Here is a 27,394-nt window from a genome sequence, read left to right as displayed (position 1 = left end):
ATATATATATATATATACACAATCTTGAATCTTAAATCTTACATGTCCGTGCGGTAGTGTCTTATCGAAGGAATTCTACATTCTATCTAGGAATGCCAGGAAAGCACAAGCACAAGCCGATCGACGCGCCCCTCAGTCTTCTTGGAAGAAAAGGGGCCCCACCCACCCAAAAGTCAGGCCAATCACCACGGGACGTGCCTGGCCCTCCATCAATTGACGTCCCCGAATTCCTTCCACGCTGGCTCATTCCACTCTTCCTCTCTCCCCTACGCGTTTATCCTTCTATGACCTGAGCTTCACAAGCTTGTTCGGGTCTTATGGAGTGTTGCACTCTCTGATAACCCGAGTTCCCCTCTCCCGAGAACCGAAATGTCGAATCGAAACAGCAGCGACTACGCAGGGGTGAGTACTGTCGTGTGTTTGCGTGTTTCACTCTCTGCCCACCAGACTGCTAATTACTTCTTCTCATTAGGAGTCCTTCGACGACGCCCCTGAAGTCCCCGAGCACTTGAATGTTACTATTCCCAAATCTACCTCGACTAGGTCCTTGACCGATAGCCCGCCGGTCGGTTCAGGAGCTTCCCCCGACATCACAGATAAACCGTCGTTCCCTTCTGCATCGCAGGACGAGCAAAAGGACGAGACGACGGACGGAGGTGAATCATCGGGAAAGAAGAAAAATAAGAAGAAGAATAAGAAAAAGGCCAAGCTGGATGAGGCTGAAGCTATGGCCGATGCCGAGGCTGATTTTGAAGCCGTGGACACGCCCATCGAGGATGTGAAGCTGGACACCACGGAGAAGACGAAAGAAGAGGACAAGCAGGACCACCTACTCACTCCGGTAGAAGCTGGCGATGCAAGCGAGGGAGAGGAGACCCCGAGGAGAAACATGGCGCAGAAATCCCCCTTGCTCACCTCCCACCGGTTATCTACTGCATCTTCGCTGGACGAGGTGAACCTGACAACCAGTAAGGATGACGAGATTCCTCCCCATCAGGTTGCAACTCCCGAGCTCAAGTCGGAGTCCCCTCCAGTCCCCCCTAAAGATGATGTGGCGTCCCCTCCAAGCTCTGGCTTGATGGGCTTGTCTGGAAGTTTGCCCTCCTTACCATGGGGACCTCCCCCAGTCAACAAGAACCCTGCTCCTGCAGCACCTCCGCCTCCTCCGAGCCGCAAGCCCAGCGGTCCCTTTTCATGGTTCTCCCGCAGCTCGACCGGTGCCAAAGACATCAAATCCCCGCCTCAGACCGGCCGAAGAAACACCTCTACCTCGGTATCGACCATTGCTAGCGGGTTAGACTTGGTGGATGGAGATAACTCGAGTGTTCACTCTAGAAGGCCAAGGCGGAACAGCTTGAAGGATCAGTTTAAACTCCTACGAATGAGGGAGGAGTCTGCTCTTCCTGAGAATGACGAAGGCAGTGTACGATCGGGACATGCAAGCATCAGCCATGCCGGTGCTAGCCCACCAATCATCCCTGAAGAAGGTGAAGACGGGATTCTGGTCGCCCCTGCTGCTCCGGCTTCTGGAGCAACCTCCCCTGGAGGCGTCACCCCGTCGACCGTCAATCCAGGCCTTGCCCCCGGTACCGTGTCTGGATTCTCTCAATCTGCAACCGACGCAGCTGCACCAGTGGACTGGGATCTCTGGCAACAGCTGGTCAACAATGGTCCGCAAGCCCTAGCCAGCTCGGAGGAACTGAATGCTGCTATCAAGCGGGGAATCCCACAGACTATTCGTGGAGTGATCTGGCAGATTCTAGCTGATTGCAAGATTGGCGAGTTGGAGGAAATTTACCGCGAGCTGGTTTCCCGTGGCACAGACAAGGACCACCGAACGCCGAGCGTCCAGATCAACGGCTTGGCCGAGAAAGAGTCTATCCCATCATCGCGCTCTTCCATCCGATCCAACAACTCAGGCTCCGGAACACAATCGACTAGCGTCATCCCTAGTCCCTCCCAGGAGACGGATCCCGAGAAAATGGCGCGAGAGCAGGCTGCTAGTGAAACTGCTCGCTTGAAGAAGGCCAAGGACGAGGCTTCGGCCCTGTCAAAGCTGGAGAAGACTATCCGACGGGACTTGGGTGCCCGGACGAGTTATTCAAAGTACTTTGTCTCGCAAGGTAGCCAAGAAAGCTTGTTCGGACTGTGCAAGGCCTATGCGTTATATGATGAGGCTGTGGGGTATGCTCAAGGCATGAACTTTATCGTCATGCCTCTGCTGTTTAACGTAAGTTTTGTTTTGAAACCTTAGCTCATTGTAACCGTCTTTTGATCTCATAGACTGACCATTTGCAGATGGACGAGGCGGATGCTTTTGAGCTACTTGTCAAACTCATGAACAAATATCGACTCCGTGAAATGTTCATTTCGGAGATGCCCGGTCTTCACCGTAGCCTCTACCAGTTCGAGCGACTACTGGAAGATCTGGAGCCCGCTCTCTACTGCCACCTCCGGCGACGTGGTGTTCCCCCGCAATTGTACGCCACTCAATGGTTCTTGACTCTCTTCGCCTACCGCTTCCCGCTGCAGCTGGTCCTCCGGATCTACGATCTGATCTTTGAGGAAGGTCTGGAGGTCACGATTCTCAAGTTCTCCATTGCCATCATGCGTCGCAACGCCGAGGCACTACTGGAGATGAAGGATATGAGTGTATTGACTACTTTCCTGAAAGAGCGTCTCTTCGATGCCTATATCGACAAGCAGCCCTCCGCCTCTTCCATTCTAGAGTCTGGCTTCTTTGGAAGCTCTGGTGCGGCTGACAAGGAGACCTACCGTGCAGATCTCATGGTGCAGGATGCCTGTGCCGTGCCTCTCACACAGGAGATGATCAACTCATACACTACCGAATGGGAAGAAAAGGTTCGCACCGAGAAAGAGCGCGAAGCTGAGCTGGAGAATCTCCGCCACACTGTGAGCACACAAGCCGCCCGGCTACGATTATTGGAGGAGCGCTCCGAGGCGTCAGACAAGGAGCATGTGCAGCTGGCCTCTGAATTGGTTCACGCCAAGGTGGAGAATGAAGAACTGCAGGACCTGACCGATGCGCTGAAACTGCAGGTCGACCAGTTGAAGAATGTGGTCGATAAGCAGCCCGGTGAGGTGGAGGAGAAGCTTCGGACTGAGATGGACCGCATCATGAAGCGAAATATCGAGGTACAGAACGAGAACCGTGCAATGGAGGATTCGATGGCGGAGATGGAGAAGGAGTTGGTGGCTACGAAGATGAAGTGGGCCGAGGTATGTAGAAAGAGTTAATGGCTTTAGGACTTCAACTGACACACGAACTACAGATCTCCGAAGAACACGAGACTCTTCGCCAGAAATGGAGTGACCTCCGCCGAGCCCTCGACTAAAACCTTACGCTTCTGCAACCTCTCCTCTATCAGGTCGGACCTCGTCTGGTCCAGCCTTTTCTCAATTGTATATTTCTCCTGCACAGCCAGGTGAGCGGGATCTGGGATCCCCTTCCTTCATGCTGTGCAAGACCCCCACGTCTATGGGCCGGATGTTTTGCTTTTTCTGCCGCGTGTCTCGGCCCTGCCATGATTTCATCTGGCCGACTCCCTGTACTCACATACTCACATTACCTATGTAACCCGTTACGAATGAATCTTATACGGTCGTGATAGTCTCGGTTATGTTTTGCTTTAGCCGTGTCGCCTACTAATGTTGGTGCTTTCTTTTTGGCCCTTGACTTGCCTTTTTACTCTATTCGCTTGTGTGTTACTATCCCGTTTGCCTTGCTGTGGTAGTAGACTCGACCGAAATGACATTCCAGCATACCGGAGAAATGCAATGTACATCCCATGAATTGAAAATTCAACATGAACCTTTTCATTTCATTATACCCGGTACTTAGTAGACCTATCTAGTCCACCCATCTCTATACAAAGTCAAATCCGTCAATCAATCACATAATTCGTAATTCCCATCACCCTTTTTCACTCCATATCCTACTTCCCCGCCAATTCAAAGAATATTCTCATAATAAGTGGTAAGAACATCTTCCTTAGCAGGCCCCGCAACAGCCTTCAACGCCTTATGCGCCTCACACTCGGTATCGTAGTACTTCATATCCTCGAGAGAAGCGAACGTCGTCTTGACCGAGATATTGAACCCTTTGTTGCGGGGGTCGTCGTAGGAGAGGCCCACTGCGGCGGAGACGATGTATGGTTTTCCGTCCTGAGAGGGGTGGGTGTTAGTTATGCCGCGCAGAGGGGATATAATTGCTGGTAGGGATATTGTTGACTAGCTGTGATGTTGTCTCACCTTGGTAGCAGTCTTAGCTAGGATCTTGTATTGCTCCAGGAGACGCAGGCGATCTTCCTCCTTGGGGATCTTGAAGAGGGTGATGCGTTCGATGGGGGCCATTTTGTTGGTTGGGGGTGTGGATGAAGTTGTAAAGGTAGATATAGGTTTATAGCTGGGTATAGATCTGGAAGTAGGGAAGAAACGAAGTGTCTTTTGTAAACCGGCAGACATCGGGAAGAGGTTCTGGTGGACACTCTTTATATTCCGTCGGCGTTGGGGTTTTCTTGCGGGGTTCCATTGCGGATCGGAGGGGTGCCGATGGGGGAGAGGGCGGGTCCCGGATAATTGGTTTCCTCTACGGATTCCGACGGATCGGGGGAGTTTGGGGGAATGGGGTTATTATTGTTATTGTTTGGAGAGAAATTGTTCATTTTGATTTACTCTTAATTGTGTTATTGTTGGTGTTTTTGTATGATCTCGACTATGGAACTTGTTGTTATTCGAATGTTTGGAAGGGAGGAGTGCGGAATCAGTTGAGCCCGGAGCGTGTCAATTCCGCACTTGGAAGTGTGTTAATACCCGGGCGGAATATGAATATTAAGTAGGGCTAGTAAGATAGCTATGCTTTGTATAGTAGATTTCTAAGTAGATAGGTTGCTATAGAGATTATAAGATGTAAGAATGTGCCCATTGATTGTACTTGATTATCCTAGTCAACGGGTGCTAGGTTCTAGTTGCAAACTGGACGTACCGATAGGTATTTCTGTAGAGATGCAGTCAAACTTAGCATCCTCCATACACGGATTTAGTGGGGTCTGATATAGTTGGAATCATGGAAAGTATAGAGGAATTACTCTGCATGAATTGGGTAGTGCCATAGTCATAAAGTAACGATTGGTCTAAAGGGTCCATTGGGTCGGCTAGTGTATGTGTTAGCTCCCTAGAGGTCAATCCATCTATGACGAAGGCTTTCGGACGCGGTTAGAAAAACATATATACTGGAAAATGTCTGGCAACGCTTGGCGTTCTTCCGTTCTAGTGCTCACCCCCTCGCCGCTTTTGCTCACTGAGTAGAATCGAGCATGCCCCTGATCAGCCTGAGCTACTCAGTGATCATTATGTAATCAGGGTGACCTGCTCACTGAGCATGACCGGAGCAATCCCAGATTTGCTTACTAATCTCCTCCAGAGAGGCGATCTGAGTAAGCAGGCTCAATAACCTAACGTAATTCCCGGCTACCTCCCCCCATTAAAAATTTTCAAAATCGATTATCTCAACCAACGCCAATAAATTTACCTAAATATAGCGATTTTTACATACATTAATCCTGTGACCAATCTCCCTGCACCCACTACACCTAGGCGGGGCCCTAGTACGTGGGGGATCTGCCTGAATAGGCAATTCGCCCTGAGTATGCGATACTACCTCATCAGATTCTTCCTCCTGATTTAGCTGCTCAGCTAGCTGTATAGCCTCTTCAATGGTTAAGCCCTCTGCGCAGGGTATCCTTCTAGTTGACCGATTGCGCTTTTTGATCATCTTCTCATTTGCAATGCGTAAATTCGCATTATCCTCTGCGAGTAAAGCACCGCTATGTAGCGCTAGCTGGAATCCCTTAATCATCTGGTCTAAGATCTCTTTTGATGGGCTCGGAGGGCTATTTGACCGCCGTTTTAGTAGATCTTTTAACATAGAAGCTTGCTTGAATAGCTGAGCGGCGGTTTTAGGCGTTTGTGGTGTGAATTCGCTAGATCTGCTGATTGGCCGGCTGCTTAGTGGCGACGGAGTGCGTAGAGAGATATTAAGCTTGTTAAGCACTCTCTCGGGGTCTAATAGTACTAGACTACTAGCTGCGAAGCTATTTTTGATAGTAGGATTGGTTGATTAGAACGCTTCGAGCCGCGCGTGCTGGTAATCCACTAAGAAATCGTGCTTGTCGATATGGTTATATCCTCTGCGCGTAAGATCGCTCACGAAGCGACCGTACGCGCGCTTTAGTACTGCAAAATACCCAATATCTAGTGGCTATAGTAGATACGATGAATACGTAGGTATACAAAGCGGTATAATATCGTTTTCTGCGTAGATTCGGTCGAATTAGGGTGTAAGATAGCTACTATAGCTATCAAGAATCAATAGTCGAAATCGCCTACGTACGCGCGAATTCGTGTGTGGGATAAATTGCTTTTCTAGCTAGCGTAGGCTAATCTTATCGGTAGTCTAGCCATTCTTTAAGACTTCGATTCGCCAGTCTTTCGGTAGGTTTTCGTTAAACCATCCTGTAATAGCTACTTTGCCTTTGAAGATTATATATAGCGGAAGTGAATAGCCATCTACGCAGATTACTTCGATCGTAGTAACCTATTCACGATTTCCTGGTTATAGAAGAGATCTCCGACCGTAGTATTTAGCTCTTGTGACTACTTTCTGCGAAGATATAAGGCCTATTGCAAAGCCTGTCTCATCAAAGTTGTAGATATCCTCTGGTTGTATACCGTTCTTATTAATCACACTCTGTACGGTCGCGAATCACTACCGAATCGATTTCGAATCTTCGTTTAGGGCTCTTTGGTAGTCGTATCTTCGAGAGAAACGAGATTGAAGCTCATCGCGGCGTTTAATAAAGGACGACGGCCAATTCTTGCTAACAGTAGGAGGAGGATGATTACCGCGCGCGGCCAGTAGGATATTAGCCATTTCTCCCACAGTAGCCGGTCTAGGGGATGCACCACGCGAATCCATAGAGAGTATCCATTGAGTAAGCGAATCCTCTTCTAATTGGGTTAATTTATGGCCAGTTGGGCGCTTATCCACGCGTGAGATTCGACCTTCAGTACGCGCATGAAGGGTAGTGTACGGTAGCTCGTATAGCTTTGCTGCTGCGCGAATTGAATTGATGCGTCCCTCTTTCAAATCGGAAAGGGCTAATAAGATCTTGCCCTCTTGACTGGCAGCTTTCTGCCGGGATTCAGGGCGAATTGGTGTCATGGTAGGTGGTTAAAGTTGGTAGGTAGGTAGGAATACGCGATTCTGGAGGTGGTGATCCGGACGGGCGGGTGATCCGGACGGGCGGGAACTACGTTAAGTTAACTAACCTAACTAAACGCAACGAGCTAGCCCGACCCCTTGTACAGCTTGTCCTTTCAGTCAAAGAGCGGGCATCGTAAATTTGCCACTTCCTTGGCGATCCTTGCCATTGTAAAGAGGATGTATTTAGTGAAAATCGGTCAATTGGCTGATTACAATTATTATAGATCTAATGCTCCTAGGAGCATTCTTCGTGCAATGCTTGGCCACATTTGGAGGCAATTTTGGATTTTCTAGATGAACTTCGTATTTTCTTTGACTTTGATTAGATACTTTCAGATCTCTCTGTAAAAATTCACCTATAATCACCTACTACTAAGATGAAGACCGTTTATAGTTTTGATGCTATACTATTCTCGCCAGATTAGGTAGTAATAAACGGAAGTAAGACCCGCTATTCGCATGGCCAAACACTTACTCCTCGGAGCGTCACAATGTTACATCTTCAAGATAGCTGAATCAAAATAATCTGTCTGTTCGGGCGAGATATTATCATAGGCTCCTGGGAGCTTAAGTCTGACCAATGCTGCCTTGTCTTAATGAACATAGATGAACATGGCTCCCTACACCGATGCCCTTTAAACGATGAACTTATCTAATGAGTGAAAGTGAGTGTAATACTAATCTAATCATATTTCTCTCGCTGATAGTTCTTCGGATGGAGAGGTTTACCCATGCTAATTACGGTCATATATTTCAAGCACTTACAGTGAAGCTTAGCAACCCATTAATCCTTGGCAATCATGAAAAACTCATAATCAAACGTACTTTAACAATTTCTTACATCGAGACAAGCGAACGGTACCGAATAACCCCTGCACCCATAATTACCCTCAGACCACACCATACGTTCGTCGTGGCTGTTAATAACAATTAGAGGGCCTCTAATAGCCGTTTAAACAGCACTCTTATAGTTTCTTTGGAAGAGCCTGGTTGTCCGATTCTGCAGACATAGTAAAACGAATAAGATGAGTTAGCCTTACTACTCAAAACCGAATTACCCTGGTGTTGTGTTCGCCTCACTATTGTGCTGGCTTGGTCGTTCCCTAGTGCAGGAATGGACATTCTAGTGTCCAAGAGAGCTAGGTAAGCTGGGTAAGCCATGTTGATCCATTACACCATACGTCCCCCTAATAGACCTTTCAAAGTTACCCGTTACAGCTCCATACCGAAAGAAGGATTTTATGGCGGCCCAGGTGTCTTTCACAGCCTCTATTGCAGGGGCGCGATTCGCAGACATTTGGGTACCAATTATTACGCAAAATCCATGACTCTCCCACCGGAGTATCGCCGAATGCATATCGATCATTGTGTTGATCATCTTCGACATGCACTACTACTTTGCTGCGGCGACCTAACACCGGTGACTATGAAACCTGTCGTGGCGAACACATCTCTCCCGTACCCAGTCACTTTTCTTTTTATCTTGGACAAACAGAGAGCAAGCACGCTTGTCGCAGTACCGAAGCAATTAGAAATTGGGTAACCGCCCGCGGGGAACGGACAGGCCATATGGAGCCGCACCGGTCAGAACACTGATGAATGTGTGAATGTAAATAATCCTTACCTTGTACATCAGGAAATGGCTCCGGTTTTAGTAACAAAAAAGACAGTTGAAATTGAAGGTCGATCATCGAGATAATCCCAGCTATCCTTTGTTCAACCCGAGGTCTGCAAAGAGGTCCCTGTTGACAGCCACAATCAGCCATTTAAATTTTACTGACATGCACCGTGTTCTCTATGTAATAATTCGCTATTCCACTGTGGGTCTTCCACGGTGCCGAGCTAAAAGGGCCTCATAGGAATATTTCTGAGGGTTCGTCGTGGCGAGCATGAGAAATAGACTTCGAGGACGGTTAGTAGTCTCCTGGAGCTTGCGGAGATGCCGATCTCTGGCGGATACAGATCTCGTGGTGGATGGGCCGAGTGTTGCATCGGGGGCTAAGGGGGAGGACGCGTCGTTCGGCGCCTCCGCCTCCGCCCGTTGGGCCTCGCAGGCATTTTGCAACGGAGAGTCTAGGAAGGACAGATTAGCCGAAGAAGAAGAGCACTTACTTCAAATTCACGTTTAACCCGACATCTGCACAAACTATGAATGTCACGGGAATCCCTGTATTTGCACTGTTTGTGGAACCTGACAGGTTCGACTCCGAGAACCCTGGAGTCGGATCGCGACTTCAAAACCTTGGAACCTGAACCTGACTCTTGGAGGTTCCGAGTCGAATCGAACCTGGAGAATTGCGACACCCTGTGAGGCCTAAAGAGAAGTGCCTGGGGAAAAACGCTCAGTGTCATCACGGTGATCGGCTAGAATTTTCGAGACCGGCCAGAACTTTCCGTTCGCAGCGCTAACGCTACAGACCCTAAGTTTTCGGCCGGATCAGGTGAACAGTGAACCAAGCGATCGGCGATCTAGGCTCGTCAATAGTCAGATATCTATTCCAATATGTATTTCAATTGACAATCTGGCCACACTTCTTAATGTATCGTGATGATCTCCGCTTATACCCATGACTCCAAAAGAAGGCATCTTAGTATTCATTCGGAATTGCTTCATTCGTATACTTTCACTTTAAATCGGGTGGTGGCCATCATTACATTGAGAGATAACGTGAAATGTCCGAAAGAAAATAATTACTCGATAGGGGTAGGGTGTCTGCCTTTGCCTGGTATAGCATATTCCCCAGAATGGGAGAAAGCGCCGTGGTAGAATGAGCTTGACCCACTCAACTGTGGACGCCACGTTTGTCAATTTGAGGGTTTGGTACAACTTCATGGAGACACCGGCTCCGTTGTGAATAACCGCATCAGCACGGCCGACGATCAGTGCAGCATCAGTTACTACTCAACGCAAGATGCAGGTGAAACGGGCCAAACCAGTCAACTTCGTTCAAAATCTGGCATTGCGTAGGACCAGCAGCATTATGTGTGGCTCTAGGGTGGCGTGATGTAGCCAATGAAGGTTAGATCATTGTTGGAACCAGATCTGGTACACAAGCCTGCAGGTCAAGTAGGTGATTCTGGGGATCTGGAATGATCTACACGGTGAGATACTGACCTAAAAGCTCAGGTGACTCCTACTCCCACGGCATACTCCCACGCCATGATTGTAACTAGTTATTTGTGAAAGTATTAATCATCCTATCAATCTGCCAGGTTCAGCTGATCTACTGATTGGCGTTAGACGTATAATGATGTCACAGTTGCATATTTGCTTGGAAAGATATATTTATTACGCTTTTTACATGAAAATCGCTATAAGAAGAGGGAGGAATCCGCAGGAACCGCTAGACACATCACCCGTTATCAGTTCACCGAAGCAGAAAAGAACAGTTACCAGGGGGTCCTTAGGTCCTAGGTATACTACTGTCTACTGTCACGACTGCCGATCCAAGGAAGGCACCAGTGCAAAGTGTTCTATCCAAGCTACATTCAAACCCTACTTCCTTGAATTCCCATGAATTTTGTCACAATGCCTGGAATTGACAGCAACCCCTCGTCTCTTGACAAAGACGGACTGTGTTTGCTTTCACTAGGTATGAAATGAGAAAAACTTATGAATCTTGGCTAAATGAGTTGTCTGTCACAGATGGCGGCGGTGTCCGAGGTTTATCCACTCTATACGTCCTCCAGGCTATGATGAAGCACATTAACGTTGAAAGGAACGAAGGTGGCTTGCATGCTGTAAAGCCATGCGAGATTTTCGACCTAATCGGAGGCACAAGCACTGGTGGACTAATTGCAATCATGCTTGGTCGGCTTGAGATGGACGTGAGTGAATGTATCAAGGCTTACATAACCCTCTCAAAGGAGATCTTTGAGAAGAGCGCCTGGTTTCCGCTTAAAAGGAATTTGGATGTTAATGATCGATTTGACTCTGCTGCTCTTGAGAGATGTATCAGGGATATCGTTAAAAAGAACATTGGAGAAGGCAAAAATCCTGACGTGGAGTTGCTTAACGATGGAAGCAAACGAAACTGCAAAGTGTATGCCCCTCAGGACCGAGACCTAGCTTCGGGTGCTATGACTGAATTCTCTAGATTTGTTACTGCAACGAGGAAGGAGATTGCTACCAGCACCGTTCGCTTTCGATCCTTTGATTCCAAACGGCAGGCAATTCCTGATTCGGCCACCATTTGTCAGGCCGCGCGCGCAACATCGGCGGCGACAACTTTCTTCGAACCAGCGACGGTTGGTGACTCGCAGCAAAAGTATGCAGATGGTGGCTTGGGAGCGAATAATCCGATCTTTGAAGTTTGGGAGGAAGCCAAGGATATCTGGTCGCCAAATAGTGACAATCTCTCCAAGTTGGTGAAATGCAGTGTATCCATCGGAACCGGACACGAAAAAACAACACCGATCTTTGATGGACCATATAAGTTTATGACCAAAACGCTCGCTGCCATTGCAACTCAAACCGAGAAGACCGCAGAACAGTTTCACAGACAACAGTCAGAGATGTTCAAGGCCAATCGTTGCTTTCGTTTCAACGTCGATCACGGTTTGCAGGAGGTTGGTTTGGAAGAATATAAGAAATTCGCCACGATCATGTCAGCTACCAGCGTGTACCTCGAATCCGAGGCAGTTCATACAAAGTTGATACAGTGTGCTGTGAACCTGATGCAAAAAGAATGTGTGTGTATCGAGGACTTTAGCTGAATATGATCTTCCTTTGACTAACCTGGCGAACAAGCACATGGAGCTTCGAATTCGTTGACCGAGTCAATCCCCATCTCTGTCATATCACGGAAGGCTTCTCAGTTAGACTGGTTCTTCTGTGGAAGGGATGGGAAAGTGTATACTTCCTGGTGGGCCGAAGGACAAGACTCACCGGACATGTGGACCTTACTCCTGGGTGAGTTCCAAGCTGGCTCGAAAGTCACGGCCATATCACGGAGAGAAGGCCAAATTGATGTATTTGTGTATCACTCAGGCGGTGTCTTCACCAGCTGGTGGAATGAGCCCAGTGGATGGTCGAGCCTGGGTGGATTCTCCTGGTTATTTAATACGGTTCCCTTTGGGGCACACGTTGCTCGAATGTGGTATCCACCTATGTGTCCATCAGGTTGGGAATTAATAGGTGGAACATGTCCCGGAGCTTCGGATATAGCAGCTGTCGCTCGCTGGCCTACGCATCTTGATTTATTCATATGTGGGAGTGACGGGAATGTGTATACCTCCCACTGGAATGAGTTCTCAAAGACGTGGCTTGACTGGAGCATCACACGGGCAAGCCATACTCCCCTATTTCCGACTGGAGCGAATGTATCGGCTGTTAGCCGCAAACCCACTGATATTGACCTATTTGTATGTGGGAAAGATGGAGAAGTGTATACCTCCCACTATGATGAGGGTTCAAAAATGTGGTCTGACTGGAGCATCATTCGGGGTAGCCACAACACCCCTCAATTCCCGGTTGGAGCAAATGTGTCGGCCGTGCATCGTACGCCAACCGAGCTTGATGTGTTCCTCTGCGGGCAGGATGGACAGGTGTACACTTCCCACTGGCATGAAGGGTTGACTACATGGCTTGACTGGAGCATCGTCGGCTATACCAAGCAAAGTCCCTGTTTCCCCCCAGGGGCAAATATAGCTGCCGTATCACAACCATCCGACAAGCTGCATCTCTTTATTTGCAGTGGTGATGGTGGTGTCTACCACTCAAGGAAAGAGAACCAGTGGAGAAAGTGGGAACTTCTTGGTGAGAAAAAATTCCCTGGGGCAACGGAGGTGGCTGCTGTACACCGGAGAGATACCAACCTAGAGTTATCCATTTGCGACCGCGACGGAGTAATCTGGAGGAGAAACTTTTATTACGGGACTAGCTGGCTGCAGGTTAGGAGAAGATATCCACGGCCAGAGTAATTTCTGTTCTTTGTGAGGCGTTAGAGCAATAACTGTCTAGTACTAATAAGCGGTATTTACTAGTAGTACTATTAGTTAATCGTATAAAATAATCTTTTAACTATCATAGGCTAATCTGATCAGTAGTCTATCTATTATTACTAACTTTAATTCGCTCGACGAAACGAAGCGGATTTTGGTTGATACTGCGTAGGTTGCCTGGCAGAATGTCGATATGAGGTATCTAGAGCACCTGTCAGAGACTATGCCCCCCGGGGGACGGGCGAGAATATATTTAGGTGAAATTACTTAAGGATCTCACCCTTACTTCGGAGAAAGCATAGCGAAAGTTAACTAGGGCCTTTGAGCACTAGCGCACTAAGCTCGAAGAGCTTGCGATAACATAGGATTCGATTCGGCGAATTAGAACTACGTAAAAACACTAGACGGAAGGTTAAACCGCTAAGCTAGGATGGTATTCTATGTCCTCGTGATGCGAATCGATCGATTAAACCGAGAAAAGAGAAAGAAATTGCTGCGAATAAGCGGAAGATCGATCGGGAGGCGGAAAAGGCATACGGTTTTAAACCTTCGCAGCTATCGGACGAAGGTATGCAGAGAGGAATTGTTAATAGGAACGAAGCTTTGGAGAGAGGAGAGCTCTTTTTCGTGGATTATTAGTGTGTTGTTTGCTAGTTTGGTTGATGAATCGCATGATTTATTCGAAAATTGGTAATGAACGGGCGGTGGTAATGATTAGGTGGCGCACTCATGAACGGGAGCGAGTGGTGGCGCTGGAGGGCACGGATAAATCTTAACTTAAACGAAAACAGAAGTAAACTTAGCATCTTAAAAGTCAGCCTCTTTCTTAGTACTAGACCCACGCACGGAACTATAGAACCTTAGCCGTTTACAGTAGTAGTTAATATTATTCCTGCTATTTTTGCAACTGGCTATAGAGGCGTGACTAAAATTTTAGCGCCTAACTGCCTATTCGTAATATGTACTAAATCCCTTGGAATTACGATAACTCGGTAGTTGATAGATTGCATGATGCGTATGTATGTAAGTGACTTAGAATAAAGTTTGATGTTCGTAGCCGATCATATATTTCAACTATAGATCTATGGAATGCTTAAAGGTCCAGACATAGATCACCTAGATAGGGTTAGCTCACTGACGTCATAAACTACTCGGTCACTCTCAACTCCGTATCACAAAAGTGCTCTATGTGATTTTCATGCGTGATCTAGGCCCGTCTATCCAGATCTACTTCTTAGAATGCCTGCATTCATCTCTTAAGGCAATGGTACAGTTGAAGCCATGATATATACGGAGGTTTTCTTTTGCTACCTTCGGATGGGCATGATACCTCATCATGGCAGAAATCCGTTAATGATCAATTAATACCTGAACCGTTAAGGTATTAATGTCTTATAATGTGCTGAAATGAACGGATCTAGACGGTTGAGTGGCAATATGATCTGACTTAAATATAATGAGCAACTTAGCAACGATCGGGTTTTTGAACTTGCAAGCTAAATATATACCACTCTTCTTCGCCCTTCTTCACCTACTAGTTCACCTACAAGTTCACAACACTAGTTCACATACCAGTTCAATCTACTTTTATATCAAACAAAATGAACATACATCGAACGATCTTCGCGCCACTTCTGAGTTATAGGACTGGAAGGGGCGGATCCATAATCGGGCCAACCTGTTAAACTTTTGTGTGTCCACTGGAAACTTCGGCCCTATTAACTGTCTCGTCGCCAACGATACGATCACGCTAGTTGATGATACAATAAGCCGCAGTAACGTCTATGGCGGCGGTAGACATGGCGGAGGCCATGATAGAGAGAGAGATCTTGCTCGCGTTAAGGAGCATTTGATGAATATCAACCTTCAAACCGCGAAAGGATGCGAAAAGGGGTTTGAAAACTTCAAAATAAAGGTTAAAGCCCTAAAGGGGACAAAACCAGACCCGCCAGCTTGGCAGCGCGAAATTTTTGATAGTAGTGAGAAGCTCAAAGGGGAATTGAACCAAAAAGTGGATGCCGCAAGAGATGAAGCTATCGCAGCAATCGATAACGGCATTCATAACGAGGAGGACAAACCCAAGGCTGCCGACTCGTTCAGTAAAGGGCAGGGAGGTGTTGGCACTTTCTTGAATGTTGTCATCCGTGAGCTGAATCGGGTCTTACACTCGGTTGCGGAATTCTTAAAGGGAATTTGGAACCAGCTCAGTCAGGCTTGGGAGACAGTTAAAGATTGCTTCAAAGCTGCTGTGAAATGGATCAAGAAGAGCCTCGGATTTGTGAATTCCCATTAATGGGAACTCTACTAACTCCGAGGATGATCTGCAGCGTCTCCGAAATTCCCCCACACTTTGCTTCTTCTCATTATTCCAACATCCGAAGTATACCCTGCATAATCAAGCACTATCTCGGAGTGTGCCCTAAAAGAGGCTAATCTGATCCTCAATTTAGGTACTGATCTTCCTTGATCACGCCGTTCACTCACACTAGTTCTAGGTTCTCCTTCGTTGAGGCTATTAGAGATTATGATCGCCGTTCCTCTTACCCCGTTGAGGCCAAGTGAATCCTTCCCCTTCCCCCTCCAACTAGCGTATTCCCATCGTATCCCATTCCCGAGTTTATCGTATTGCTATCGTATACAAATGCCGAGGGATCATCCTCAATTGTCTATACATAACAGTATACAACTCTTTCCTCATGTGAATATACAGCACTCCTCCCTACTCCATACATAATGGAATGTGAACTATTTGAAGCCCCGACGCGCCCCTCAAAACCAATCTTCTGGTGTCAAGCATTATCACCATGATACCCTTCTACCTGCCCCTGCTAGCAGGCGCCCTCATCCATGAGACTACAGCCTCAACAGCGGCCGGTCCCGCAGCCTGCACCAACCTCACCACCAAACTAGGCTCTTCAAAGGTAGTCAGTAGTCAGCTCAACCTCCAATACATCGAAAGTCTAGAGTACTGGAATACCCTGCAAGATGCCTACAAACCCTCCTGCGTTGTCTACCCAGCCTCCGCCCAAGACGTCTCCACAGCTCTCCAAGCCATCCGCACAGCAGACTCTCGCTTCGCCATCAAAGCCGGCGGCCACAATCCAAACACATTCTTCTCCTCCGTCGACGCGGGTGTCCTTCTCGACATGAGCAAAATGACCGCTAAATCCTACGATCCAGACACCACACTCGCCACCTACGAGCCTGGCGGTGTCTTCGGCGATCTATACGAGTACTACGTCCAGTATAACCGCACCGTCGTCGGCGCCCGGCTCGCAGGCGTAGGCACAGGCCTCGCTCTCGGCGGCGGCATGAGTTATCTCTCGCCGCAGTACGGTCTAGCCTGCGACTCCTTCCGGGAATTGGAAATCGTCCTGCCAAGCGGTGAAATCGTGACTGCGTCCGAATCCTCCCATCCAGATCTCTTCTTCGCATCCCGCGGCGGCGGGGGCAATGCCTACGGCGTCGTCACAAAGTATACCGTGCAAAGTCGACCTATCGGCGAGTTATACGCTGGAAATGTCATCTACGCGTTTCCCCAGAAAGACACCGTCATCGAGGCGATTGGCAACTTTATCAAATACAATACCGATCCTAAGGCTGCTATTATCGGTACTTACGAGAAACTACCAACCCCTGATTTAAATCTAAATCTCGACGAAGCGATAATCATGTTCCTCGTCTATGACGGACCGGATTCAGGAGCTGCCTTTGACAATTTTACTTCCATCCCACACCTGCTCAACACGTTGAGTATAAAAACATACCCAGAGGTCGTCAACATGCCCATCCCCCTCTCAACAGAGCTCTCCCGCGGCGCAAACATCTTCCGCGTCGGCGTGCACCGTCCAGAAAACAACTCCTACTCCACCGCCCTGGATAAATGGCGCTCGTGGGCTGAATCCAACAAGGGCAAATACGAACTGCTTTCGTTGGACTTCCAGCCCGTCCCGCGCAGTTTGACGGATGCGAGTAAAAGCCAGGGTGGGAATGCGATGCAGATGCCGGACGGGCCGTGGTTTTGGCTGAATTATTTGATAACCACCCCGCCGGGCATGAGTGAGGCGGATTATAACGCTGTGCAGGAGAGTTATCGGGATTTGGTGGCTGGAACTGGGAATGCGGAAGGGTTGCCGTTGTTTATTAATGATGCTAATGTGGATCAGGATCCGTTGAGCTCGTTTAGTACTTTTGAGAGGTTGAAGGGGATTAAGAAGGTTTATGATCCGGATAACTTTTTTGTGGAGAAGACTGGGGGTTGGTCGTTTGAGTGAGATCGAGTTAGGGGCAGGACGTTGAAGGGGGGAGTTTTTCTATGATAGTATGTTAATGTGAATATGGAAGAGCATGGGCTATGAATCCTTCATCTGTACGTTTGTAGTAGATAGTAGTCGAAGTGCTTCGGAGAGGACTGCTTCATTTCTATTAGAACCTCTTAGGTCAACCACAACGAGAGGGGAGAATATTCCAGCCCCCGGCCAACTAACTATGGCTAGGGCTAGCAAATCTAAACTAAAATGCAACGAGATATCAAATCTCAGTCCCCATAACAGATCACAGATTCCCCCTCAAAGCCTGCTCCCTCTCAAAAGCCTCAAACAGACTCTTGAAATTACCCGCTCCAAACCCATCAAATCCATGTCGTTGAATCACCTCCACAAACACTGTTGGTCGATCTCCGACGTGCTTGGCAAAGATCTGCAGTAGATATCCACGCTCGTCAAAGTCGACCAGGATGTTTAGTCTCTCTAGAACGTCGACGTCCGCGCTTAGAGTCCAGGAGACGTGGGAGAGACGCCGGCGGAGGTCGGCATAGTATGTACTGGGGACTTTGAGGAATTGGACGCCCCGGGCTTGGAGGTTTGTGACCGCGGAGACGATGTCTTCTGAGCGGAAGGCGATGTGCTGGACACCTGCGCCGTGGTAGTAGTCGACGAATCTGGAGTTGTTTTTAGTGTTTGATACAATATAGGACCCTGGTAGGATGTCCATTATGGGGGAAACCGTACTCCTCAATTTGAGACTTCTTTTTGCCCGTGGCAGGTTCGTTCATGGGCATTTTGATCGCCTCATTTGGCGATGCTACCACGATAGAACGCATGGCAGAGTAATCGCTGCACATATCCTTGTCATCGACCGTCCAGTAGCGGTGGAAATCCAGACATTCCTCGTAGCTAACCCAGATCTTGTTAGTCCTCATCATCTCATTCTCCAAGGGGCACTCCAACATACAATTTCACAACCCGATCCACTCCACCCCACGTCTGATTCCCCACACAGTGATCAATCTCCAGAAACCGGACTGATGGCAGGACCTTATTAATAGGATCTTCCTCCTCATCAATGACCCGATACCCCGGCAAAAACGGCGCACTGTCCTTGTAATGCTCCCGATTCACCAGCGAGTGCACGGTATCCCCATACGTCCCCACCGTCGCTCTCGTAATGTATCCATCCCCTTCAGAGTCCGCCTTTACACTCTTCGGCTCCGCCACGGCGGCAGCCCCGTTATCAACGGCGCGTTTCCACACCGCGCCCACGTCACCGGTTACCCGGAACGCGACGTCCTTGACTCCGTCTCCGTGTGTTGTGAGATGCTCGTGGATCGCGGCTAGCACCGCCCGGTCCTCGTCCGTCGCCCGTTGTAAAGCATTGTTGCTCTCCGTCTCGGATTCGGTTCGAGAGGGTCCGCAGACTGGTCCCGTGAGAACGAAGACCGCGTCACCGTTGGCGATCACGTAGCTGGCCAGGTAGGGTGAACCCGTTTCTGGACCTCGGTAGGCGATGGCTCTGAAGCCCATGCGGGTGATATAGTATGAGGCGGCTTGCTTGGCATTGCCGACGTACCAGAGGATATGGTCGAAGCCGACATACTCGGGGCCCAGGTTTGTTGGGAAGATAGTTTCGTCTGCGGCGGGGATGGTCATGGTGGGCTGTTTTTGTTGCGTGTTTCTGGGGTTGAGTGAGGCAAGGGATGTCGATGGCGAGGAATTGCTTTTTCCTCGCCGTCGATAGTTGTTGACTGTGTCAATTGAAGTAGAGGGAGAAGATATGGAACTGGAAAGGAGGGAGAAACATGAAAGCTGGATGGCTGACAGGGACAAAGCTTATTTTTCAAGGTTTGGTTTCGGGATCGTGTGCATAAACTTTCTCGTCACACATTCCTTGCCCGGCTTCCCGCGGGTCCGACTCTTGCCTTGGCGATAAGATATACGAGGCAATGCTGATATCACTGGGTGATTTGGTTATATCTTTTTCCCTTGTGATTTCGGATATCTTCGCTGGAGATAAGGGAGCTGCAAAGTCAACTGCGAAGCCATGGACCTTCCGTGTCTTATCCCTTGGTTGTCCCGACGGTCATCCGAACGAGACGGAGCAGATCGTAGCTTGGGGAATCATCACAGGGGAGTGAGCCCAGGACAACGGAGCAACATTGTAGATCTGGTGTTTCAAGACCTGGGCAACGTTGTATCAGTCCGTGGTTGCGTCCGTGAGGGCCGATTGGCACAGCATGTCCCATAGCCGTGTTGTAGTCTCTCAGACACACCACCCATAGCCCTGTACCAGTACCAGCAGGAAGCAGCTCCCTTGTGCCTCAATTCCATCGTAGAATATCCATCAATCTCTCATATACAAACATCCCTGCACATTCCCCCTCAAACATCATTCACCGGCTCCGGTCGGCTCTTGAAAAACACCTTATACCGCACAATCTCCACCACCTCCAATTCCTCCGTCCCAACAGTCCCAGCCCTCTTCTGTAGCACCGCAATCGGTCGCGGAAGCTTCTTGACCTCTCCGGTCATCCGCTGATACCGTCCAACGTATAGGTACACTCGTTTCATCCACTTCGTGTCGTCCGGGTTATGGATCGAGTAGTCCGGGAACATGAGTTTGCCGATCGGGGTTTCGTAGGAGGTGGAATTTGCGAGGCCATTGTCTTCGCTGCGGTCGTCTTGCTCGGCTTCGGAGGTGGGCACGTTGATTGTAGCCTGGAGTTCGAGGAGAGCGAGGCCTGAGGGCGTTTGGAGGAGTTGGGGAAGTGGGTTGTGGACGGGGTGGGAGGGGGCGTTTGCGGGCGTAGTTTGGGTGATCCCAGAGGAGCGTGTGTGTAGTGTGATTGAGGGCATGATTGAATGATTGAGTAGCCTTTAGTACTGATGTTGTAGGGTGTTGATTTGATCCGGGCGAGGTTAATGCTGAAGCTAAAGATTGTCGAGAGACGCGACCCGCGTCGCGTCCCGTCGATCGACCCCACACTGAAACTGTGGGGAGTGAAATACTGGATTGAGTATAAGAGCTTAGAAGGCAAAACAGCACCGATGAATTGATACTTGAATTACAATTTAGGAGCTGATGACGAGATTGTGGCAAATGCAATTTGTATTGTGCTAGGATAGTGTTCTAAGCCCTTCCTTTTGTCGCTTATGAGGCTCTCCTTTGCCACTCGAGGACATCTTCTCTGCGAGGCAATCATGTGTACATCGTGATACAGACGCTGACGTCTTTTGTCCGGCCAATCACATCTTTGCGGTCAGAAGAAACTCTTCAAGCCGGTTGCCATAGAAGGAAAGTCTCGAGAAGTTCTTGGCAGTCCCCTCCCAGGGTTGGTCTGATGGTTCAGAGCAGTCTAGCCATAGGTATGGTCTCCTTCGAACCTCTCAATGAGAAATTTCAGTAGGGGGAGAATAAGTCCATAATGATGATCTGCCTTATGCAGGGCAAAAGCGTCTGCAAAGTCAGCCATTCGCTTCTTTTTTAACATGACCACAGGAGTCACTCACCGTAGACGATCGAGAGGTTCTAATCAAGTTCTGCCACATGTATTGAGTTGATTGAGTAGGGCAGTTTATCGCCCGTATTCAAAGCATCTGCCGACTCACGAAGGACCAGAGCCCATGTCCTTGTAACAAGCCTCCTCGAGGTTTTGCAGGCCTTGAATGGTCTCGCTGGCCAGCGTATTAGCAGTGCCAGCCGGTCCCTGCAATTTACCGTAGCGAAGATCACTCAAATCGCCAACCGTCGTATTGAGTTCCTTCAGTAGGGCCGCAGCCTCTCGATCAATATCGGCTATCTCGCGCTCAATGTTGGCACTGGCAGTCTCCATCGCCACTAGAAGACTATCCACCGAATGATAATCATCTGGTCCGGTGTTCAAATTCTGGCCAAACAGATGGAGATCCATATCCATCTCCCGCTGCTCCTCGGCATTGGCAGCTTCAACGCCCGTCGCACGTCTGGCCTTGCGAAGTTCGGCTTTCTGTCGCTCGCCTTGACGGATCTCCAGATCGATGTTCTCGTTGACCCGGTCCATGTCATGTTCCCGGACTTGCTGCAGCTCCCGGTACAAGGTCCTAATATGGGGATGACCCCGTAGTCGCTTGGGGAATAGCTCTGTGAACTTCTGCAGGGAGATGATTGTGGGCAGTGGCGCCGGCGAGAGCAGAAAGTTGCTCAGAATAGATTCCTCCGAAGGTGCCATGGTTGAATGGATTGAATAGATTGAATCTCCTCAATCAAAATAATCCGGTCGAGTAAATGGCAAGTTCGAATATTTCCCGAATGAGAATTGGCCGCGTCGCGTCTCCCGTCGAGGCGCGTATCACGTGTCTGCCGTGGAGGATGGAGGCGATAACCAGGAATCTCCTACTGCACTCCGAGTACTTCACAGAATCACTTGTGCAACAGAACTTATTGTGCAATACTTCAAAGATATCCATATTTGGGGACGGAGTTGTGGACTTTCTTCTATCCTCTGTCTAGAACTATCGCTTTGCACCCGATTTCTCCAAGGGGCCACTTCCGCCTTTTTTGGAATTGCACTTCCTCACCATCTTCAGTGCTCCAACAGCTATTCACGCGTCACAACATCCACGCTAAAGGCTTCCATTGTTTCAAACTCCATTGTTTCGCAATTGAGGACTAGGCAGGGCTGGATTTGAACTTCAATCAGGCAACATACCGACTTATCCCAGCGGTGCCTGGGCAAATTGTCTCCAGGCAAGACTGAGATATCAACCTCCAGAACACGCCAGACGCTGCCTATCCCAAGGCAACACCATCCTTTCTGGTACACCGCCTACGGGATTTCTTTTTTAAGGACTGTGAATCCCCTCTTGGAGTTTGTTCTTGCAACTTCCGTTCAACCCTTTCAGAGTGCAAGTTCTGTACCGCTTACAGCGACTGTTCTACCCTTTTCTCTCCATCGACATTGTCATCGTCGTTGTTGTCTCCTCTGAACCCTACTATTCTCTTCTACGCCCACCTTTCTTCTCCCATTTTCAGTCATGCCTGCTTCCTCTATGTACAGCAAGGACGAGAAAGTCCTTTGCTTCCACCATGACATACTCTACGATGCAAAGATCCTAGAGGTGCGGCACAAGGACGCCGCGGACAAGAAGAGCGTCCTCGAGTACCTAGTCCACTATAAGGGCTGGAAGAACACGTAAGTTTGCTCTTTCCCTCTGCACCTCTACCTTCATCCTCTTCACATTCCTCGATATCCCTGCATCCCAAAAACCACCAGCACCATGGATCGAGTCTTCGGTCATATGAAGAACCGCTCTCGTCTGTTCGTGCCTCTCTTCACTCTGATCCCCAAACGAGCGTCTGTTGATCATGGTTCTCATGATACACTGGCCTCTGTTACCAACGATATCAAAGAGATCATGTGCTGACTTTTCTTTCACAGCTGGGACGACTGGGTGCTCGAGGACCGCCTTCGTAAGGCCACGGAGGAGAACCGTGAGCTGGCCGCCAACTTGCGCCGGGAGGTTGAGGCCGCTGCCCGCCAGAAGAATGCGAAGCCCACGGCCAAGAAGCGCGCCATGTCCGACCGCAGCTCCGTTCGTGACAGTGAGGAGCGCGGCAACTCTGTGCCCGGCCGCGCCAGCAAGCGGGCTCGTGGTGAGACCGACATCGAGAAGGTACGTTACCGTTGTCGTCCTACTTTTGATCCCCACGTCAACACCTCCCTTTACATCTCAATCCTCCCAATCCTCCCAAGCACCTATCAACCAATATCCATCTGGCCCGTTTCCATCTTCAACGTGCGCACACAATCATCATGCCTCGCAAGAAGAATCCCCCTATTCCTCGCTCCTTTTTCACCCAGCAATACCCCCGACGAATTAACAAAACAACCACTGGACCTGCTCCTTCTACCAGTTGAACTACCTCTCAGGAGCATCAAACTAACGTGGTCCAATCTGAACTCGAATAGGAGGAAACCTTCCAGTCCCGCCCTTCCATCCGCATTGTCATGCCGGACAACCTGAAGGCCCTGATCGTCGACGACTGGGAGCGCGTTACCAAGAACGGCGCCGTCATCCGCCTGCCTGCTCCCAAGCCCGTCCGCCAGATTCTCCAGGAGTGGCGCGACGAGGAGGCTCCTAAGCGCTTGGAGAGCCGCATCGATGTCGACGTCCTCGACGAGGTGAATGCCGGCATTCTGGAGTACTTCGACACCATGCTCGATAAGCTCCTGCTCTACCGCTACGAGCGCCCTCAGTACCGCATGTTCCGCAAGAAGTTTGCCAACACCCCCGGCGGCAAGGGTCCTGTCGATGTCTATGGTGCGGAGCATCTGATCCGTCTCTTCAGTATGTGATTACTCGTTCCTACTGACCCTTTTTCTTCTGGATTGATTCTAATTCTCGTGGTACAGGCCTCCTTCCCGAGCTGCTCGCTCAGACAAACATGGACCTTCAAGCTACCCAGCGCCTGCGTGAGGAGCTCTCCAAGTTCTCCCTCTGGCTGTCCAAGAACTCGGAGAAGTACTTCCGCACCGATTACATCTCTGCCGAGGACTATTACGTCAAGCAGTCGCTCAAGGACGTCAACTAAACGTCTTCGCCCTCATTCACATTCTCACCCTCTCGCCATCTATCAATCTCACCCGCACACACCATCAACCAACGACGGCGAGGACTCTCTACGACGTGAGACCTTCCGATCTTCTCCCAGGACACACCGTTCCTTCTCTACGCACTGTCATCCTGCGCAGTTACAATCCTATGCCTTGTTTTTTTCATCGGGTTTCTTGATGCTTCGGCGATGGTTGTTTTCTTTTTCTTCGTTCCGCCTCCAAAGGCCTATGGGTTGGTTTTTTTTTCTCTGTTTACTCTTGCTTCAATCGCAACACGGTGATATCCTTTAGCATTGCTCCTACTAGAGGAGTTAATGGGAATATGAAATCAAAATTCTACTCAAACACCCCTAGAAAGTACCATTAAGTCCTCATACTTTCAACAATCTATTCACACGTAAACATCAATTCCAAATGCCATATTCTCTACTGGATATCAAAAGAAACACAATCACAACTCAAACACAACACTATCCCATCCACCACCCTCCTACTCATGCAACCAACTGCCTCGCATCATCAACCGCACACCGTGCCGCCCTCTTCAACTCACTCTTCCACTCCGTCTCTCTCCACCGCGACCACGTCGTCAACCCCTCCGGCGGCTGAATACTCAAGGTATCATACCCCTGCTTGATAATCCGATGCACCTCCCTCGGACTAAGATTCTTCTTCTTAATAGACGGCAGCGCTACAGGTGTAGGTTCCCCATCACCCTTGGGACTAGCTACCACCGCCGCAGCCGGATCTTTCCCATCCGACTGGAAGAGAAGGGTATAGAAATGCGTTGAGACAGATAACAAGGTATCAATCGCCGCCGCATGAATATCCTTCGAAGTAGGATCACCAGAGGAACCCGCCGAGCGAGAGCCATTCGCAAACTCGTACACATCTCTGAATTTCGAAATGACGGGCCCCGTCTCGACGAGTTTATAGAAGAGATCGTCGTAGGAGGATGGGTCGGGCAGGAAGGTGTCTCCTGCGGAGACGCAGAATGCCATTAGATCTGCGAGGGAGGAGGTGAGGGTTTTGATGTTGGGGTTTGAGGAGAGGTCGGTGGCGTAGGTTGTTAGGAAGCGCATTAGGGAGAGGAGGGTGCGCCAGAGTTCGGACCAGTGGTATGTTAGGCGGATTTTGTTGGTGGAGAGGTATGTTAGGATGCGGAGGGTTATTGCGATTGTGTGGCTGGGCGATGTTATTAGGATATGGATTTGGGATGGCATAGCGCGAGGAGAGGGGAATGGCTTACCTGTAGATGTTGACGTCGAGTCGTCGGCGGAGGTTGTGTGTGATAGTATCGATCATGGCGTCGAAGATGACTGTTGCGAGGACGCGGTCCCCGTTTACGAGGGGCAGGTATGGCTGGCGCTGTCGGCATAGCCGGACGCGACGTTTGCCGTCTTCGCTGCAGATGTGTTTGCAGAGGGTTGGGTCTTCGACCAGGATGCGGAGGGTGAAGAGGCTCAGTTCGGCGTAGTGCGCTACGCGTGGGGAGCGGTATGCGTGTTGTAAGAGGTAGGAGGACAGAGAGAGGAAGCTGGAGAATGGGGACTCTTCGTTTTTCTCGGGAATAATGTGTACCAAGTGATAACCGAAGAGCTTGTTTGATTTTGCAAAGTCGTAGGTGGCCATCAGAATGGCGGCTTCTTGTGCGGGTCTGAGATGTGTTAGCTTGTATATAAGAAATAAGTATCTCCAAAGAGGGTAGCTTACAGATCGGCAAACATCGCCTTTGCTTCTTCTGCGGTAGGCGGGTTGGCCTTGTCCCTTGCACCTGGTGCAAGAGCCCGCAGCCCGAAGAAGATAAGGGTGTTGGTCAAGGTCCAGCCTTCGGGGATATCATCCTGGACGGCGACATAGCCGTTGCGCAGACCACTGCAGGCCTGACCAACTCCCTTGACGATCTTTTGAATACTTGCCTCATTGACAAAGTCGTCGAGTCGAAGCTGGTAAGGGTTTTGAAATTCGAATTTGTTGTAGTTTGCCAGCAGACCTATCAACAAGAAGGGGTCGAAGACCTCCAATGGGGTCTCGGAATCGTTCACATACTATTTTTATCATGTTAGCGCCCGGGCGCCTAAATTGTGATTAGAGACGAATACCTTCATCAACGATGGGAAGAGATCTCGATGGGTGAAATAGGAGACCAGGCTGGTTTTATAGGCCCCACTTGTCGTGGCAATAGCCACTCTGATTGCTTTGCGGCGGAGCTCAACTGGAATAAAGACATATATTAGCCTCACTCTTGGATCGAATGTGTATGAGGCTTGGGAGATACTCACGGCTGCTGCCATTGCGCACAATGCCATCCAGGACAGCCACAAACTCGGAGATGACATGATCCACCTCGTCGAGGCCTGCGAGGACCGTGATGACATCTGAGCTGGGGTTGGTGTATTTCTTGCTCAAGATGCTGGTCAAGAAGACCGTGAGGGTCTGGAGGGTGCGATTAGTTAATAATTTGAGTCGGTTAGAGGTCACGAGTGAATACTCACATCTAATGCATAAGAGTCGGCCGGGGCTGCTCCAGAGGAAGCTTCACGGATAGCACGGGCAAATAGATGCTTTGTTTGTGTCTATATCATGGATGGTCAACTTCGGCCCTGTGGAGACACTCCTCGCTGCAATAACACACCTGTAAACTCAACGTCTCGTCAGGACTCAACCCATCCAGCAGAGAATGTAACCGGGCCCGATCTGGGGGCAAAAGAAAGAACTCTCTCCAGAAGCCCTCGGAGGGCTCCACATAAACATCTTCGGGTGCCTAATGCGGAATATCAGAACGTGTCGGGCCGGGCAGTATGGGGTTGGAGGGGCATACTTTGAAGAGGGTCTCGTAGAGCTGGACAATCTTCGGCGTGAAAGTCTCGGGCCTGCTCTGTTGGGTGAGAGGTGACGCCTCCATGATTCAGGTACACGGTTTACAAGCGATCCCTGAAACTTGTAACATACAACACGCAGCGATGGGCGGTTGGTTCTTTGACGCTTCAACGAGGCCGACAGCTCGGCACCAGCCACTTTGTAAGCGGGTCCAGCCACATGTCCTCATCTATGGCTAGGCCGCGGTTTAATTTACATTGTAGGAGAGATGAATGAATAATTTTATATAATTAAAACATTAAATTCAACTATTGGGGTGAGATTACAACGAAGGGGTTTACATGTTGTTTTGAGTGAAATATTATACCTCATCGCCCTGATGGTGGAATTGTTCATGGGATCTCCGCAAATCGGCCCAACCCAGTCGGCATATTAGTGCCTCAGGCCATCGAGTTAGGCCGAAATGGCTGACTCATCTA

The 27,394-nt window shown here is 49.4% G+C and overlaps 10 protein-coding genes across 10 annotated transcripts; 5 read left to right on the top strand and 5 right to left on the bottom strand.

Moving 5' to 3' along the window:
• Positions 1–369: 369 nt before the first annotated feature.
• Positions 370–3,356, top strand: N7496_005905 (putative GTPase activating protein (Gyp5); the record flags this gene model as incomplete). The annotated part of the gene is made up of 4 exons (XM_056698834.1): positions 370–402; positions 473–2,230; positions 2,299–3,240; positions 3,294–3,356. The coding sequence occupies 4 exons, from the start codon at positions 370–372 to the stop codon at positions 3,354–3,356; spliced, it is 2,796 nt and encodes a 931-aa protein (XP_056554247.1).
• A 616-nt stretch (positions 3,357–3,972) lies between these two features.
• On the bottom strand, positions 3,973–4,374 carry N7496_005904 (Dabb family protein; the record flags this gene model as incomplete). Its single annotated transcript, XM_056698833.1, has 2 exons — positions 3,973–4,185; positions 4,273–4,374. 2 exons carry the CDS (start codon positions 4,372–4,374, stop codon positions 3,973–3,975), a joined length of 315 nt encoding a protein of 104 aa, XP_056554246.1.
• Positions 4,375–10,814: 6,440 nt separating this feature from the next.
• On the top strand, positions 10,815–12,001 carry N7496_005903 (uncharacterized protein; the record flags this gene model as incomplete). The annotated part of the gene is made up of 3 exons (XM_056698832.1): positions 10,815–10,878; positions 10,932–11,328; positions 11,383–12,001. 3 exons carry the CDS (start codon positions 10,815–10,817, stop codon positions 11,999–12,001), a joined length of 1,080 nt encoding a protein of 359 aa, XP_056554245.1.
• A 3,079-nt stretch (positions 12,002–15,080) lies between these two features.
• Positions 15,081–15,521, top strand: N7496_005902 (uncharacterized protein; the record flags this gene model as incomplete). The annotated part of the gene is made up of 1 exon (XM_056698831.1): positions 15,081–15,521. One exon carries the CDS (start codon positions 15,081–15,083, stop codon positions 15,519–15,521), a length of 441 nt encoding a protein of 146 aa, XP_056554244.1.
• A 511-nt stretch (positions 15,522–16,032) lies between these two features.
• Positions 16,033–17,502, top strand: N7496_005901 (FAD-binding oxidoreductase; the record flags this gene model as incomplete). The annotated part of the gene is made up of 1 exon (XM_056698830.1): positions 16,033–17,502. The coding sequence occupies one exon, from the start codon at positions 16,033–16,035 to the stop codon at positions 17,500–17,502; it is 1,470 nt and encodes a 489-aa protein (XP_056554243.1).
• Positions 17,503–17,782: 280 nt separating this feature from the next.
• N7496_005900 (4-hydroxyphenylpyruvate dioxygenase family protein) lies at positions 17,783–19,155 on the bottom strand (the record flags this gene model as incomplete). Its single annotated transcript, XM_056698829.1, has 3 exons — positions 17,783–18,167; positions 18,238–18,402; positions 18,461–19,155. 3 exons carry the CDS (start codon positions 19,153–19,155, stop codon positions 17,783–17,785), a joined length of 1,245 nt encoding a protein of 414 aa, XP_056554242.1.
• A 729-nt stretch (positions 19,156–19,884) lies between these two features.
• Positions 19,885–20,358, bottom strand: N7496_005899 (Ctf8 family protein; the record flags this gene model as incomplete). Its single annotated transcript, XM_056698828.1, has 1 exon — positions 19,885–20,358. The coding sequence occupies one exon, from the start codon at positions 20,356–20,358 to the stop codon at positions 19,885–19,887; it is 474 nt and encodes a 157-aa protein (XP_056554241.1).
• A 749-nt stretch (positions 20,359–21,107) lies between these two features.
• On the bottom strand, positions 21,108–21,710 carry N7496_005898 (Cnl2/NKP2 family protein; the record flags this gene model as incomplete). Its single annotated transcript, XM_056698827.1, has 1 exon — positions 21,108–21,710. One exon carries the CDS (start codon positions 21,708–21,710, stop codon positions 21,108–21,110), a length of 603 nt encoding a protein of 200 aa, XP_056554240.1.
• Positions 21,711–22,515: 805 nt separating this feature from the next.
• Positions 22,516–24,073, top strand: N7496_005897 (Chromatin modification-related protein eaf3; the record flags this gene model as incomplete). Its single annotated transcript, XM_056698826.1, has 4 exons — positions 22,516–22,673; positions 22,920–23,154; positions 23,451–23,829; positions 23,895–24,073. The coding sequence occupies 4 exons, from the start codon at positions 22,516–22,518 to the stop codon at positions 24,071–24,073; spliced, it is 951 nt and encodes a 316-aa protein (XP_056554239.1).
• A 516-nt stretch (positions 24,074–24,589) lies between these two features.
• N7496_005896 (ARMH3 family protein) lies at positions 24,590–27,000 on the bottom strand (the record flags this gene model as incomplete). The annotated part of the gene is made up of 8 exons (XM_056698825.1): positions 24,590–25,280; positions 25,345–25,752; positions 25,809–26,143; positions 26,198–26,310; positions 26,378–26,531; positions 26,591–26,671; positions 26,731–26,859; positions 26,917–27,000. The coding sequence occupies 8 exons, from the start codon at positions 26,998–27,000 to the stop codon at positions 24,590–24,592; spliced, it is 1,995 nt and encodes a 664-aa protein (XP_056554238.1).
• Between the last annotated feature and the right edge of the window lie 394 nt (positions 27,001–27,394).

This window comes from Penicillium cataractarum (genome assembly GCF_028827025.1).
Source record: "Penicillium cataractarum strain IBT 29864 chromosome Unknown utg000005l, whole genome shotgun sequence".
In the NCBI taxonomy this organism is placed as follows: domain Eukaryota; kingdom Fungi; phylum Ascomycota; class Eurotiomycetes; order Eurotiales; family Aspergillaceae; genus Penicillium; species Penicillium cataractarum.
This window is presented reverse-complemented; position numbering and strand designations above follow the sequence as displayed.